Source organism: Scatophagus argus, chromosome 13, assembly GCF_020382885.2.
Source record: "Scatophagus argus isolate fScaArg1 chromosome 13, fScaArg1.pri, whole genome shotgun sequence".
Taxonomy (NCBI): Eukaryota; Metazoa; Chordata; class Actinopteri; family Scatophagidae; genus Scatophagus; species Scatophagus argus.
Window position 1 is genome coordinate 17,447,870 of NC_058505.1, and position 13,137 is coordinate 17,461,006.

A 13,137-nucleotide genomic window follows, 5' to 3' on the forward strand; every position below is an offset into this window, starting at 1 on the left:
TCCCCTAGACTACTGTATGTTGGCCAACTATATATATATATATATATATATAAAATGTGTGTGTGTGTGTGTGTGTGCGCGCGTGCGCATTTGTGTTTTCTGTCGATGTCTTCAAGCACACTAGAACTTTCGGCCATTTTTTCGGGGTGTTTGTTGTTTTCACCAGAACAAGAGGCTGTTTTCAGGTCAACGCCGAGATGTCCCTCCCAGTCAGCCTGAGGCTAGTTTGGAGGAGGGTAAAATGATCCCAGATCAGTGTCTGTTTCGGTGTCATGCCATCCCCCATCGCGCAGCCAAGTAAGGTGCGCGCCAGCCTCGCGATAGTCTCGCGTACAAGAATCACAGAGCTTCGCTCGCGAACTGGATGCTGACAGGCGCGCGGTGCGGTCATCATGCAAAGGTTACATTGGATCCGTTTCTGCGTATGTCCTAAGAAGCCTCTCCTCCGCAGGACCCACAGGGGAAACAAAATGCGAGACGTCTAGCAACACAAAAACGCTCTAACTCACGTTTACTCGCCTGTTTGACTACAGCAGGTGTCAAACGATGGACGCAAGTTTGGGATTTCCGCGAACGGCAGTGTGTACGCTGGCTCCTCTCGGCGGTAAAGTGGCTTCATGAGTGTCCAAAGTAACAGTGGAAGTGGTGGTGGAAGTTTGGAGGCGACGCCATCTTGGTCGCAGCTCTCCTCGTCCCCAACGATTTCTCAACAACATATAACGGCGACCGCCAAGAGCAAGGAAGGTATATTAGCTCGCCAACGGAACGTCCGACTCTTATTCTCCTTGAAGTGTGTCTTTGCAGGAGAAGTGGATTATATTGGCCGTGTCGAGCTAACGTTTGCTGAAGTAAAAAATGGATGTCAAGTTCACTGATGCCGTGAATTGGAAGCCAAACGTCAGCTGTCAGTTCAGTTGATGGCCAGTCTAAGTAGCAGCAAGCTATCGTGTTTGCACAAAGGCAGGGCTAGCTTGTTGTTTTGTTTGTATGACTGTCAGCTTATATGATTGCTAGTTACGCGAAGCTGTTAATGCGAGAGCAGTTTAGTAGCAGTTTACACTATTCGCCCTTTATCAGCAGCATCTAGTTGGATTATTAAACAACGTAGCTATGCATGCATCCATTAATGCATTGCAGTGCATGCACCTACTGCTGTAAACTTGATAGCAGGCCTTGGGTTTTACCTTTCCGGACAGTTTGGATGCGTTTGTTTTTCCACATTTTTTGACATGCTATTGAGACTTTATCGAATCCGATATTGCTGAGTTACTGAACGTAATATGACAAAATAGTCATCAAAAGTGGGAACAAGCGGCTTTAATCTTGTAGCTAAGTAGCTATATTATTTATAGGACATGAAGTGTTACAAATATTTAGACAGCGATGGTATTAATTAGACGTTAAGAACCAAATTTGGCGTTATAAGTTAATTGCAGTACGTAGGATATCGTTTAAGTGTTCATTTTCAACCTGAGACTCGTAAAACTAACGTACTAAATACAAAATAATGTTGAAAGGTGGAGCTTTGGCCATATACATTAATTAACCAAAATTACTGTCTCCCTTGTCCTTAGATAACCCCACAGGGGCCTCATAGTGTGCTCTCTATTTCACTGCCCAGGGGTTTCATAATGTCCATTATGCCTTTCAGGGCTTGCCCCTGTGCCAGAAGCTATGCAAAGTTGACAGCCAGGAAATGACCAATAAGGAAATAAACACTTGGAGCAGTAGTCAGCAGGGAGCAGAGGACCTGTGTGTCTCTACCTGGAAACTGGTTGTCATAGAACAAGGCCCAGTCAGGCAACATATATGTTTAGGCTGCTGCTGCTGCCAGAATCATGCTGTAAATATTGTGGTTCAGAGCTGGGAGTTTTGCCACTCTGACATCTGCATATCTGACTATATCCTGAGGAAATTCAAATGTGAAGCTCATCTTTTTGCAAACCCTGAATGACCTGAAAAGCTGTGTCTTGTACACTGATGTGCACGCACGCCATTTGAATTCATCACAACTCCTGAAAGGCACAAATCTGCTCCTCACTGCATTGACTGTGCAGCATGTAGAAAGATGTGACGCTGCGATAAAACGGACATTGTATGGTATTTCATCTAGTATTGTGCTCCATCTGCAAGGCTTCCAAGGTGCTTATATCCCTGAATTTCACAGACTAGTTTAGCACTGTGTGCAATGAGGCCATTGTGGCGGTCTAACTAATGAGATAATATAAGATGTGGTTGAGGATTTTTGTGTTGACATACTGGGAGACTCTGCCTCGGCTCATCTCCCTCCTGACCTTCCTGCTTAAGTTAGAAATGCAGTGTCACTCATCCACAGTATCTTCTGCCATAGCATGAAAGAGAATCTTTTAAAGAGCTACCTGCTGCCCAACTGAATCAAATCCATTTTTCTATTTTTATCCTCTAATCACTCTAATTTTCTCTAATCCTCCCCCAGATTCTGTCCTGTGTTCCTTCTCTTAGTGCTCATTTTTATTCCTCTCTAGTCATTTTGCTCAATCGCTCTTGTCACCATTGTTTGCTGGAGATGGTGATGATGTATGTAATGTTACCCTGTTGATGTTCTCATGCCAGGCCCCATGGAGGAGCTGCACAGCCTGGACCCCAGGAGACAGGAGCTGCTGGAGGCCAGGTTCACAGGAGCTGTCACTGGCAACACAGTAGGCAGCACTGGGAGCACCAGTGGAGGTGCTAAGGTAACCGCAGCATGGAGACACATCTCTCTCTCTCTCACACACACACACACACACGCAAGAGCAGTTAGTTGACCCTGGGGCTAAAGGGCCTTTTGAGCTCATTTTGTGCAGTCCTATTTTCTGACCAGTAAAGGATTGAAATGCTTTGAACAGCTTTGTTGTAGTCACACTTTTAGCTCATAAGGACACTCAAGAAATTGGCTGCATCTTGTAGTCAGTTCCCCAGTTCTAATATCAATGGTAGCAACACACATTACTTGCTTGCAGCAGAAAGAATATCTACTGAAATTCTAGTCGTCTTGAGGTTTGTGTTCGCCAGTGACTAACTTTTGTGACTAAGTCTGTTATGACAGTTCCTAAACCATCAGAATGCACCATCTCAGCAATAGGGAATTTTTTGTGACAAGAATGAAGCACCACAATGAGATTCCCTTTGTGAAAAAGCAGGTAAAAGTTCCTGTTTTCCTAAAAAGGGTGCAGTCTTCCTGGAAATGTTCATGTGTTGGAATAGTGCCAAATGACACACCTCATAACTGAAGATCTGGATTCCTATTTGATGTGGCAGACTAGAGGCCTCCCTCCAGCCTTTGTTTCATTGGTGTTTACATTACACAAGGTTACTGATAGCACCACTCACACGGAGAGACTATTTTCATATTGTGTGTGTTTGCTTATTTGTCTGAATTCTCATTGTGTCTAGGGTCTGGCCAATGAGTCCTCTAATCACAGCTATGGCAGTCTGGGCTCATCTAGCGACAAGGAGTCAGAGGTAAAACGTGCACAGACTTCCTATTTTTGAAATGGGCATGAGTGACTGTTATTTATTTACAGGAAACAGAACAAAAGCCTAAATTAAATATTACAGATTTTATTACACAGATGCCAGCTGTGAAGCCAGAAAACAGTTGCATGTTTTTTTTTTTTTCCTCGCTCCACCCACTCGTCTTTCTGTCTTTCCCACTACCTCCACCTCTCCTTTTCTTCTCTTCCTAGAACTCTGATTTGAAAAGAGGGAGCTCCCCTGCCTACTCAGTATGTACTCTTGTCTTCATGCAGCTCCTTCCTGCTGAACACCACCGCTTGAAACAGCTTTGTTAGGTAAAACACAAGGGATTTATGCCTTCTCTTCTCTCTCTCTCTTATTTCATGTCAATTCACAGACCCCAGAGAAGAAGCATTCTGAATCGTCTAGAGGGAGGAAAAGGAAAGCTGACACATATTCAGAGAGTAGTCAAGGTGTGCCTGCAAGAAATCAGTGTAATATAGGCATCTATGCATTGCTGATAGCTTGTGTTAAATCTTTAAATCAATTTTCTTGCAGGGAAGACCTCTACACGCGGACCCAAGATCAGTGACTACTTTGACGTGAGCATTACAGCAGCTTCCATCATCCAAAAATGTTATGATTCTTATTATTTTGAAGCAGATTCCTAAGTTTATGCATTTGTTTCTTTTGCAAAGTTCCAGGGTGGAAATGGTTCCAGTCCAGTCAGAGGCCTCCCATCAGCTCGCCGCTCTCCACAGAACTCGCACTCCGCCCCAGGCTCAATCGTGAGTGTTTCACTAACAGCAAAATGTCTTAACGCAAGGATTTGTGAGTCATTTACACACAAGGTGAAGTTGACTCTGTGTTATTACAAAGTTTAACAAAACTTCTTTGTAGGTGCGACAGAATAGCTCCTCACCTACGAGTTTGTGCTTTGGGGAACACAATCCCAAAGCCTCTTCCAGCAAGTGTGTCCAGGTAAAGTGACGCACATATGACTGAAACACTGTCATGACACCCCACCCATAGATTCCTGTAGGTTACATTGAACTGACTGGCACCTCTCGGTCTGGATCTTTTTAGACGGAGTTAACAGGCCTGAAACTTGCTGCTCTGGAGAGCAACAAGAGTCTGGACCTTGAGAAAAAGGAGGGGCGAATAGATGATCTGCTCAGGGTGAGTTCAGTGTCCATAACATGAGTTTTTGTGGAGAGTGCATAAGAAAACAGCTGTCTAATGTACTGTGGGATATCATGTCAGGTTTCTTCCTATTATGTCTAGAACTACACAATGAGCTTCAACACCCCGCTGTCTCTGTTTGACAGGCTAACTGTGACCTGCGAAGACAGATAGATGAACAACAAAAACTCCTGGAGAAATACAAGGAGAGGCTCAATAAGTGCATCACCATGAGCAAGAAACTGCTCATAGAGAAGGTATGTGTGTTTGCACTCTTTTGTGTGTTCACTGTATATTGGATTAAAGAAAAACCGCTGCTTTCAGTGTTTTTTGATCTCTTGCGAGCAGAAAGAAAAAGAATCTGACAGTCACAAACGCACTACATGTAAGCCTAATGGAGACCTTATATCCTCTGTTATTGTGCTCTTATATCTACTGCGTCAGCAACATATAGAAGATCTGAAGAGTATTAGTAACACAGACAGCAGAAAGTCACAGCTTACACGAGCAACAGAAATGGAGCAACACCCTTTTTTGTAATAAGTCCGATCCTCTCTGGTGTTTTAGCTCTGCTTTGGTCCACAACCCCTGAGGGAAAAATTCTGTCCCTGGGTTGGTACAAATTTGAATCTCTTCACCAGCCACTTGTTGTCATTCGGTCTCCACCATTTTGCGCAGAGCTGCACGGTGGTGGTGGTGGGCTTCAGTATACAAGCAGCCCTTTCACAATACATTTGGGAATTTGGGAAGGAAATTTACTTGTGTAATGTCTTCCTGGTTTTTGCAAACAGAGCACCCAGGAGAAGCAGTCGTGCCGCGAGAAGAGCATGCAGGACCGTCTCCGTCTCGGTCACTTCACTACTGTCAGACACGGGGCGTCCTACACAGAGCAGTGGACTGACGGATACGCATTCCAGAACCTGATTAAGTGAGAGACTGCTAACACATGCATAGCTTTCAATACAATTAATTAATTGCTTTTTTGTTTGTTTATGTTCTCAGCTGTGTCAAAGGGTAAAACAGTAGCACAAGTGAATATCATGTGCCTGCTTAAATTCAGTGCTTAGAGGAAAGCATGCGAAGGGCTTCTATTGTTTCCTTCAGCCTTTCACCATATGATCCATATTGTACTCCTCCGTGTCCTCCTCTCTGGGTAGGCAGCAGGAGGGAATCAACCAGCAGAGAGAGGACATAGAGCGACAGAGGAAGCTGCTAGCTAAAAGGAAGCCTCCAAACCCTGCATCTCCTTCCCTCTCAGTGGCCTCCACCTCTGAGCCCAAGCAGCGCAAAACCAAGGTGGTCAATGGCAACGACTCCGACCCCTTCCTCAAGCCCTCCTTGCCCCAGCTGTGAGTCCACTAAAGTATATACACACTGTCTGTTCCTGTACAACTGGAGGATGTTGGAGCATAAAGAATGAAAGGATTTTTTTGACAGTAGTAGCCATACATCAAGCCTTTTTAGACACATTTTCCTTAACTTTAAAATTAATTGCAAGATGACTCCTAGTTGAGTTATCAAGACTTAAGTAGTTTTAAATGAATGTTTGTAATAAAGTGTGTTTTTAGAGGCTCATTTGGGCTGGAGATGTTGATTTTTGTCCTTGTATTGGCAGGCTGACCCTCGCTGAGTACCATGAGCAGGAAGAGATCTTCAAGCTTCGTCTTGGACATCTGAAGAAGGTTGATTTTTTTTTTTTGTTTGTTTTTTGTTTAAAAAAACAGACATTTTTATTCAGTGAAATGGCCAAAATTTATTCTGAAACACGGAAAGGGTACTTAAAACAATGCATAGACGGTCATGCATTTGGTTTTAAATGCTGCAGGAGGCTTAAAATTAATTGCATACATGGTTTTAAGTGCACACATCTTGAAACAAGAGACAAATCAGTAAGGTGTGTTTATGTAGGAGGAAGCGGAGATCCAAGCAGAGCTGGAGCGGTTGGAGCGTGTGAGGAATCTTCATATCAGAGAGCTGAAGAGGATAAACAATGAGGACAGCTCGGCGTAAGTTTGTTTTACTCACAGGACCATAACCTGCCAAGTGACTTAATGGTCAAAAAGACTGGGACTGAGTTTACACTGTTTACACAACGTAATGGAGAATCTCTTTTATAGTTAAAAGATGTAGTTGTAAGAGCATGTCCAATAGTCCAATAAAAAAATTAAGCAGTTGGTGACACAAGAGGGTCAAGGTACAAGCAGTAGATCATAAACTTGTGTCTCCTCACGCAGATTTAAAGACCATCCTACTCTGAATGAGAGGTACCTGCTGCTGCACTTGCTGGGCAGGGGCGGCTTCAGTGAAGTCTATAAGGTAACATCTGTGTGGGTGGACTAGTTTTTTTTTTTTTTTTCCTGTCCCCTTGCTCTTTGATGTATGTCTAGAGACAAATGTGTGCTTGTGTGTGTTTTCTTGTCACACACAGGCTTTTGACCTGTTTGAGCAGCGCTACGCAGCTGTTAAAATCCACCAGCTCAACAAGAACTGGAGAGAGGAGAAAAAGGAGAATTACCACAAGTAGGTCTCTCTCTCTCTCTCTCTCTCACACACACACACACACATGCACACATGCACAACTTTTAAGATACACTAAAGACAAAATGTTTCTCCACTGACACAAACACACTGCGTTGACATTTATTTCCTTCCAGACATGCATGCAGGGAGTACCGGATACACAAGCAGCTGGACCATCCCAGAATAGTCAAACTGTATGACTATTTCTCCCTGGATACTGACACGTGAGTCACCTCTGACCTCTGCCAGCTGCAGCCCTGCTGGGTTGACATATCCTGAGGTTGTTTATCATCCAGTGCTGGGTTAAAAAGCTTTTTTTTTTTCTTCAGTAACATTTAAACCTTTGTAAAGGTCCTACACAGTGAATATTGAAATAATTCATGAGTTGTTTACCTCAAGGCTCTATGTCAGCCGGTGCTACAAGTTTGAACAAACATCATAGGGGTGTTATCAGATTGGGAAAGAGTAAATAGTAAAAGCAAATCGCAAAAAAATGTATGATGCAGTGTCAACATGCCCTGACAATGGAAGTTCTTTTTTAAAGGGTTAACCTCTTGCTTGGAGCGCGAACTAAGCATGTGAGGCGTCAGTCATCGAAGCCAGTGTTACTTTCTCAGACTGATTATACTGCTTGTTTGTCCAGAGAAACAAATTAAACCCTCTCTGTGTTGAATACAAAGCTTGAGTGTAGGTCCAGCTCATATTGTACTGGTCAGAAAAGCTCTCCTTGTGAAAGAGAACAGCTCACACGCATGACTGGAAACTTAAGTCGGGCTCATTCAGCAGCAGGAGGACCTGACGCTGACCTCTGACCTCCATGTGGAGGAGGGGGAACTGAAATTCATCCTCTTAGCCTTCAGCCTTTCCAGCTTTTAAAACTGCACAGCTCTTATAACACAGGATGAGCAGCAGATCTTTCTGCTGAGGGATCAGTAAATAAACGACAGCATTGTTAAACCTCAATCAGTTAACATTCTGTGGTTGAGTTGGATCTTATTCTCCTGTGTGTGTCCTCTGCTCTCTTAGGTTCTGTACTGTCCTGGAGTTCTGTGAAGGCAATGACCTGGACTTCTACCTGAAGCAAAACAAGCTGATGTCAGAGAAGGAGGCACGCTCCATTGTCATGCAGATCGTCAGCGCCCTGCGGTACCTCAACGAGATCAAACCCCCCATCATTCACTACGACCTCAAACCTGGTGGGTTCAAAAAACTTCTGGAATTTTTGGAATTAAACGTAGATAACTGAGATCCGATGAAAACAACTGCACTGCTGTGTTTGTAATCACTTCTTCGAAGAGGATAAAGTCTCTTAAAGTCCTTGCAGTTACTTTTAGCGTTCTCAGCATGTGGTATGAAACGACTGTGGTTGAGCTTTGTTTATTTACCGCAGTGCAGTCGTGGTACAGCTGTAGTCCTTCCCAGTGTTTGAAGCAGGTCGTGTTCCTCACTCCGTCTCACACACTGTCCGGAGTCTCACTGTCTGTGTGGTGTGCAGGTAACATTTTATTGGTGGATGGTACCGCATGTGGAGAAATCAAAATCACAGACTTTGGTCTGTCTAAGATTATGGATGATGACAACTACGGAGTGGACGGGATGGACCTCACATCACAGGGAGCAGGCACCTACTGGTAAGACGCACACACAGAAGAACCCTCCCCTCAGACTGAGACGACTCTGTATTCCATTATATGACACCGATTGCATTATTTATGCTATTTGTGTGTGTGTTACAGGTACCTTCCTCCAGAGTGTTTCGTGGTGGGGAAGGAGCCACCGAAAATTTCCAACAAGGTGGATGTCTGGTCTGTGGGAGTGATCTTTTTCCAGTGCCTCTACGGACGCAAGGTACAACACTGAACAGGACCTGCTACAGCTAAGCCTAAATCAACTCAGACGAGATCATACAAACCCAGTCACAATTGTTTGAAGCAGTGTGGAAGACACTGGATTGGTGGTGATTTTATGTGTTTTGTTTTTCCAGCCCTTTGGTCACAACCAGTCACAGCAGGATATTCTACAGGAAAACACCATCCTCAAAGCCACAGAGGTCCAGTTCCCTGCTAAACCGCAGGCAAGCACAGAGGCCAAGGTAAAACACGCACACACACACAGATGTATTAATACACATACACAAACGGTATACATTCACACTAGGGCCAGTGTGTCTGCTTTACTGTGTACATTCCAGTTACTTCCACTCATGTGAGGGCTGTCACTGTTGTATTATTCAGAGTTCGGTAATCCAGTGTTGATCCAATAAAGATGAATCTCTAGATGAAAAAGTACTGTGTAGATGGCATCTTCTGGTCTTAAACCAAATATTGTCATAGAAGGAGTTAGGGGTGGACTGGGGGTGGAGTAGTCCTGCTGAACAATTTGCAACATATTACAAGTAATTTCTGTCTGAGCAACAGATCAAAATGTCTGACAGTGGACATCGTTTTGCTCAGCCCTGGCAGGCGTGAGCATGACTGAGTTGAGACAACGTTGTGTTGCAGTATTAAAAAGCAGTTCAGACGTGTACATTCTGTAATTTAAGTATTAATATCTACCAGAGTTTTAAAACCATTTTGTTCCCCAATCCAATCCCCTGTATTGTATCCCTAAGTAAATATAGTCTACACACACACACCCACACACCCACACACATAGCCTGCAGCTCCTTCTGTAATATGTTCCCCTTTGCAGGCATTTATCCGACGCTGTCTGGCCTACCGCAAGGAGGACCGGTTCGATGTTCACCAACTGTGCTCGGACTCCTACCTCCTCCCTCACATGAGACGTTCAAACTCCTCCGGCTCCCTGCAGCCCTCCGCCTCATCTCTCCCTACCTACTGACTGGCTCTCTCACATGTCTGACGGGCCTCTCTCCTCAAACCAGGACTGTTCTAATTGGAGGATAATGGATGTGGATTTTTTTTTCTTTTCTTTTCAACTTGAGCTGTTCCCAAATGGATACATTAGCAACAGAACAGAATTAAATTGCAAAAGATGAAATGGAAAAGGGTGAAGAAGTGAAAGGGGGATATACTCCCTTTGTTGTACAGAGTTGTGCCCTTGAACTCAACTGTGTGAGATATGGGGAAGAACAAAACAGGAAAAGATACAAGATAACAGAAGGGATATGGAAAGAGAGTGTGAAAGCTGTTTGTAGCAAGAAATGAAAATGATGAAGCAAGTGGCTTTCTTTATGGACTTTATTAAATAACCCCTTAAGGAGACATTTCAACAGCTGTAGTGGCTTCTGGGTGCCCTGTCCAAGCCCACCTCTCTTAGCTCAACACCATAATACAGATCACAAGATGGCTTAGAATTTCTTCAACATAAAGCTGCTGTTAGAGACGTTCTATTCATATCTGAAGGTGGCATTGACCTGCGGGGAACAGAAGAAGAGGGTGAACTGGTGTGCACTGCAGAGAAGGTCCGAGTGTCTGCTGTAGGTCAAGTATGGACCACCTGTTCAAGTCAGCTCTGCAGGCCATTTTCACGAGGCTCAAAGTGATGGTTGCATCTCATTGAATTCACCCTTGCAGTCCCTCTGCTCATGACAGGGTTCACTAAAAAGTGATGTTGGAACTTTGTGAGGGGACTTGAAAAAACAAAAAAAATGTCCCAGTTGAAATCTCTGGGGTCAGTTTGCACTTCTGGTCCAGATCGTGGTGATCTGGTCTCACAAATTGGGCATGAAGTACTGCAGCGTGGGCTAGTTCCAGACTTTTCAATAGCCACGTCTTCGATTCTCCTTTTTGTTTTGTTGCAAAGCAATTCAGATCTACTGTTGGGTTTACAGGAAGTGGATTTCTGAATCTGTCTTAATCCATTGTTCAGATAAAATATTCAAATAGATGAGTATTACAGTACCACATTTTCATAAACATCCTCATCAAAGATGTCTGAAGAGAGTTGGACTGAACTGGGGGGATTGGATCTGCTGTTACTGTACTGCAAAGACTCGGGACACAGTTTAGTGTACATTTCATGTGCAGGAGACATTACTCACTAGCAAATACATTATGATGATGCTTATCCTTGCTTCCCAGTGTCTCACTTTGGTCTGTTTATTTGTGTTTCCTCCTGAAAGCTCTTCTCAGTTTGCTGCTATAAATGTTGCTTTTAGTTTCTAACATGTGAATGGTTTCTGCCTGGCATATGTGCATACTTGAACTTCGTTAAGAAGAACACTCTCCAGAGCCCCCCTTACTGAAACAGACACCTGCTGTGCTGTCCACATGGGCCTTTGTTTACTTCCATGTACACGTCCAACAGAGGACATGTGGAGCAAAGTTCCACTAGGCTGTGCGCAGACGAGTGGTCACACCTGTTCATGCCAGTGGAAGTGGGCACAATCCAGGTTGGCTGAGCTGCAGAATGATTTACTGCAACTAGAAATCAAATGGATATATCCTAATGTTGTCGTCCTGTAAATAAAGCACTTACCTTTAAGTTGTGGTGATATCTTAAACCCTCTTAAATGAAGGCAACCTGGACTCTGCCCAAAGCACAACCAGTGGCAACAAAGAGAAATCCTCCTGGGTGACAAGTTAGATAAAAGACAAGTGGGAGCATTTAACAGCAAGTTGTGGGTGTCTCATCTTCTCTCCTGCTTTATAGATAAGTCTTAATTGATATTCTGTGTGCAACCGTTTAGATGAACAAAAAAACAAACCCCAGATGTAGTTTCAGTAACATGACAGACAAATTAAACTGCAGGAAGTACCTACTTTCAGCTTGCTGCTCCCCAATGAATGCAAGTGATGAAGTGCAGTGACACGTAAAGTTTGTGTCCAGGTTGATGAATTGTAATTTGATCCACTGGGGTGCAGTAAGACATAAAACATATACCCTCCTGTCTAGTTTTTTTTTTCTCTCTCTCTTCTCCCTGACAAAACAGTAGAAAATGGGTGCTAGCTTCAAGTGTATACACCACATGATTAACAACAACCGTGTGTAGACAGATCTGAGTACAGCCATTAGTAAGCTACGTGTTGAATCACATTAGCTGTGGGGGTGCAGCGCTAGGCTGTGTCATTCATATGCAATAAAGATTGCCTTAATATGAGTCGTAATTTCTGCAGTGGGACCCATATTTCCTGGGGAGGGTTATGCAACATCACTGGAAGTGTTTTATACAAAATGGAGCACAGAGGGAGGTGATAATATTGTGTTAATAATAAGGCACTGGCATTGTTAGAGTACAGTCATAATATTTAGCAGTATTACAGAGATGGATATGCTGAAAAATTATACTGAAAGCTGATGTATAATTTACTTGTCCATAGTGAAGTCATTAAGTAAGCATTAATTTCAATCTGAAATCTGGAAGCAACTGAAATCACCTGGGAGTGAATCGTTTCAACCTTATTACTACCGTAATTTGAATGCTTAATGTGAATGTTGGTGCCACAGACTTTAAAGCATTGAAATATTTGGCTTTAAATTCACAGAGTTTTATTGTAGGAATTTCAAGGAAGTATTTTTTGAGATACAATTTCAAATTTCCAAAGTTTCTGCAGTTGAATTAGTTCAGTTCAGACACATTCCAGATGAAAAAAAAATCTTGACCATTAGAGCTGCCAGTAATCCTGTTCTGCTTAGACAAATGTGCTTTGATACACATTCAGTTTTTTATAGGATACATTGACTCGTGGTTAATTTCACGATTTGGAGTTCAATCGCTAATATGATTCAAATTATGATGGATTTTATTTATTGCAATACTGTGGTTAATCTCATATTTGAAACTACTGATGTCTTTTTCACAAGCTGAGGAGGTAGGTAGCCGCAGGAGGTACAAGCATCAGTCTATGAAACTCTCAGATCAGGTTTTCGTTGGCATTTACCCTGTTTTATTGCCAGAGTTTAATGTGGGACTTTCTTTAGCATTTGTTTTGCATGTGCTTTTTCCACTTCACACCTAAACTTCGCAGGTGTAAATTTCTTCTTTTTTTTTTTATT

At 43.2% G+C, this 13,137-nt stretch overlaps 1 protein-coding gene across 6 annotated transcripts; it reads left to right on the top strand.

Annotated features, from left to right (window-relative positions):
• The first annotated feature begins 256 nt into the window (after positions 1-256).
• LOC124069120 (serine/threonine-protein kinase tousled-like 1-B) lies at positions 257-12,236 on the top strand. Of its 6 annotated transcripts, none has more exons than XM_046407898.1 (23): positions 257-744; positions 2,593-2,714; positions 3,415-3,483; positions 3,708-3,746; positions 3,875-3,950; positions 4,036-4,079; positions 4,182-4,265; positions 4,378-4,458; positions 4,564-4,656; positions 4,806-4,916; positions 5,227-5,271; positions 5,451-5,587; positions 5,817-6,008; positions 6,275-6,341; positions 6,568-6,665; positions 6,894-6,975; positions 7,088-7,179; positions 7,314-7,403; positions 8,206-8,375; positions 8,675-8,810; positions 8,916-9,027; positions 9,164-9,271; positions 9,871-12,236. In XM_046407898.1, the coding sequence occupies exons 1-23, from the start codon at positions 618-620 to the stop codon at positions 10,018-10,020; spliced, it is 2,325 nt and encodes a 774-aa protein (XP_046263854.1). In that variant the 5' UTR covers positions 257-617; the 3' UTR covers positions 10,021-12,236. The 6 variants fall into 6 exon arrangements, with proteins under 6 accessions (XP_046263854.1, XP_046263853.1, XP_046263858.1 ...); XM_046407897.1 differs by having other exon boundaries at positions 258-744; positions 4,176-4,265; XM_046407902.1 differs by lacking the exon at positions 3,708-3,746 and having other exon boundaries at positions 258-744.
• Positions 12,237-13,137: the final 901 nt, after the last annotated feature.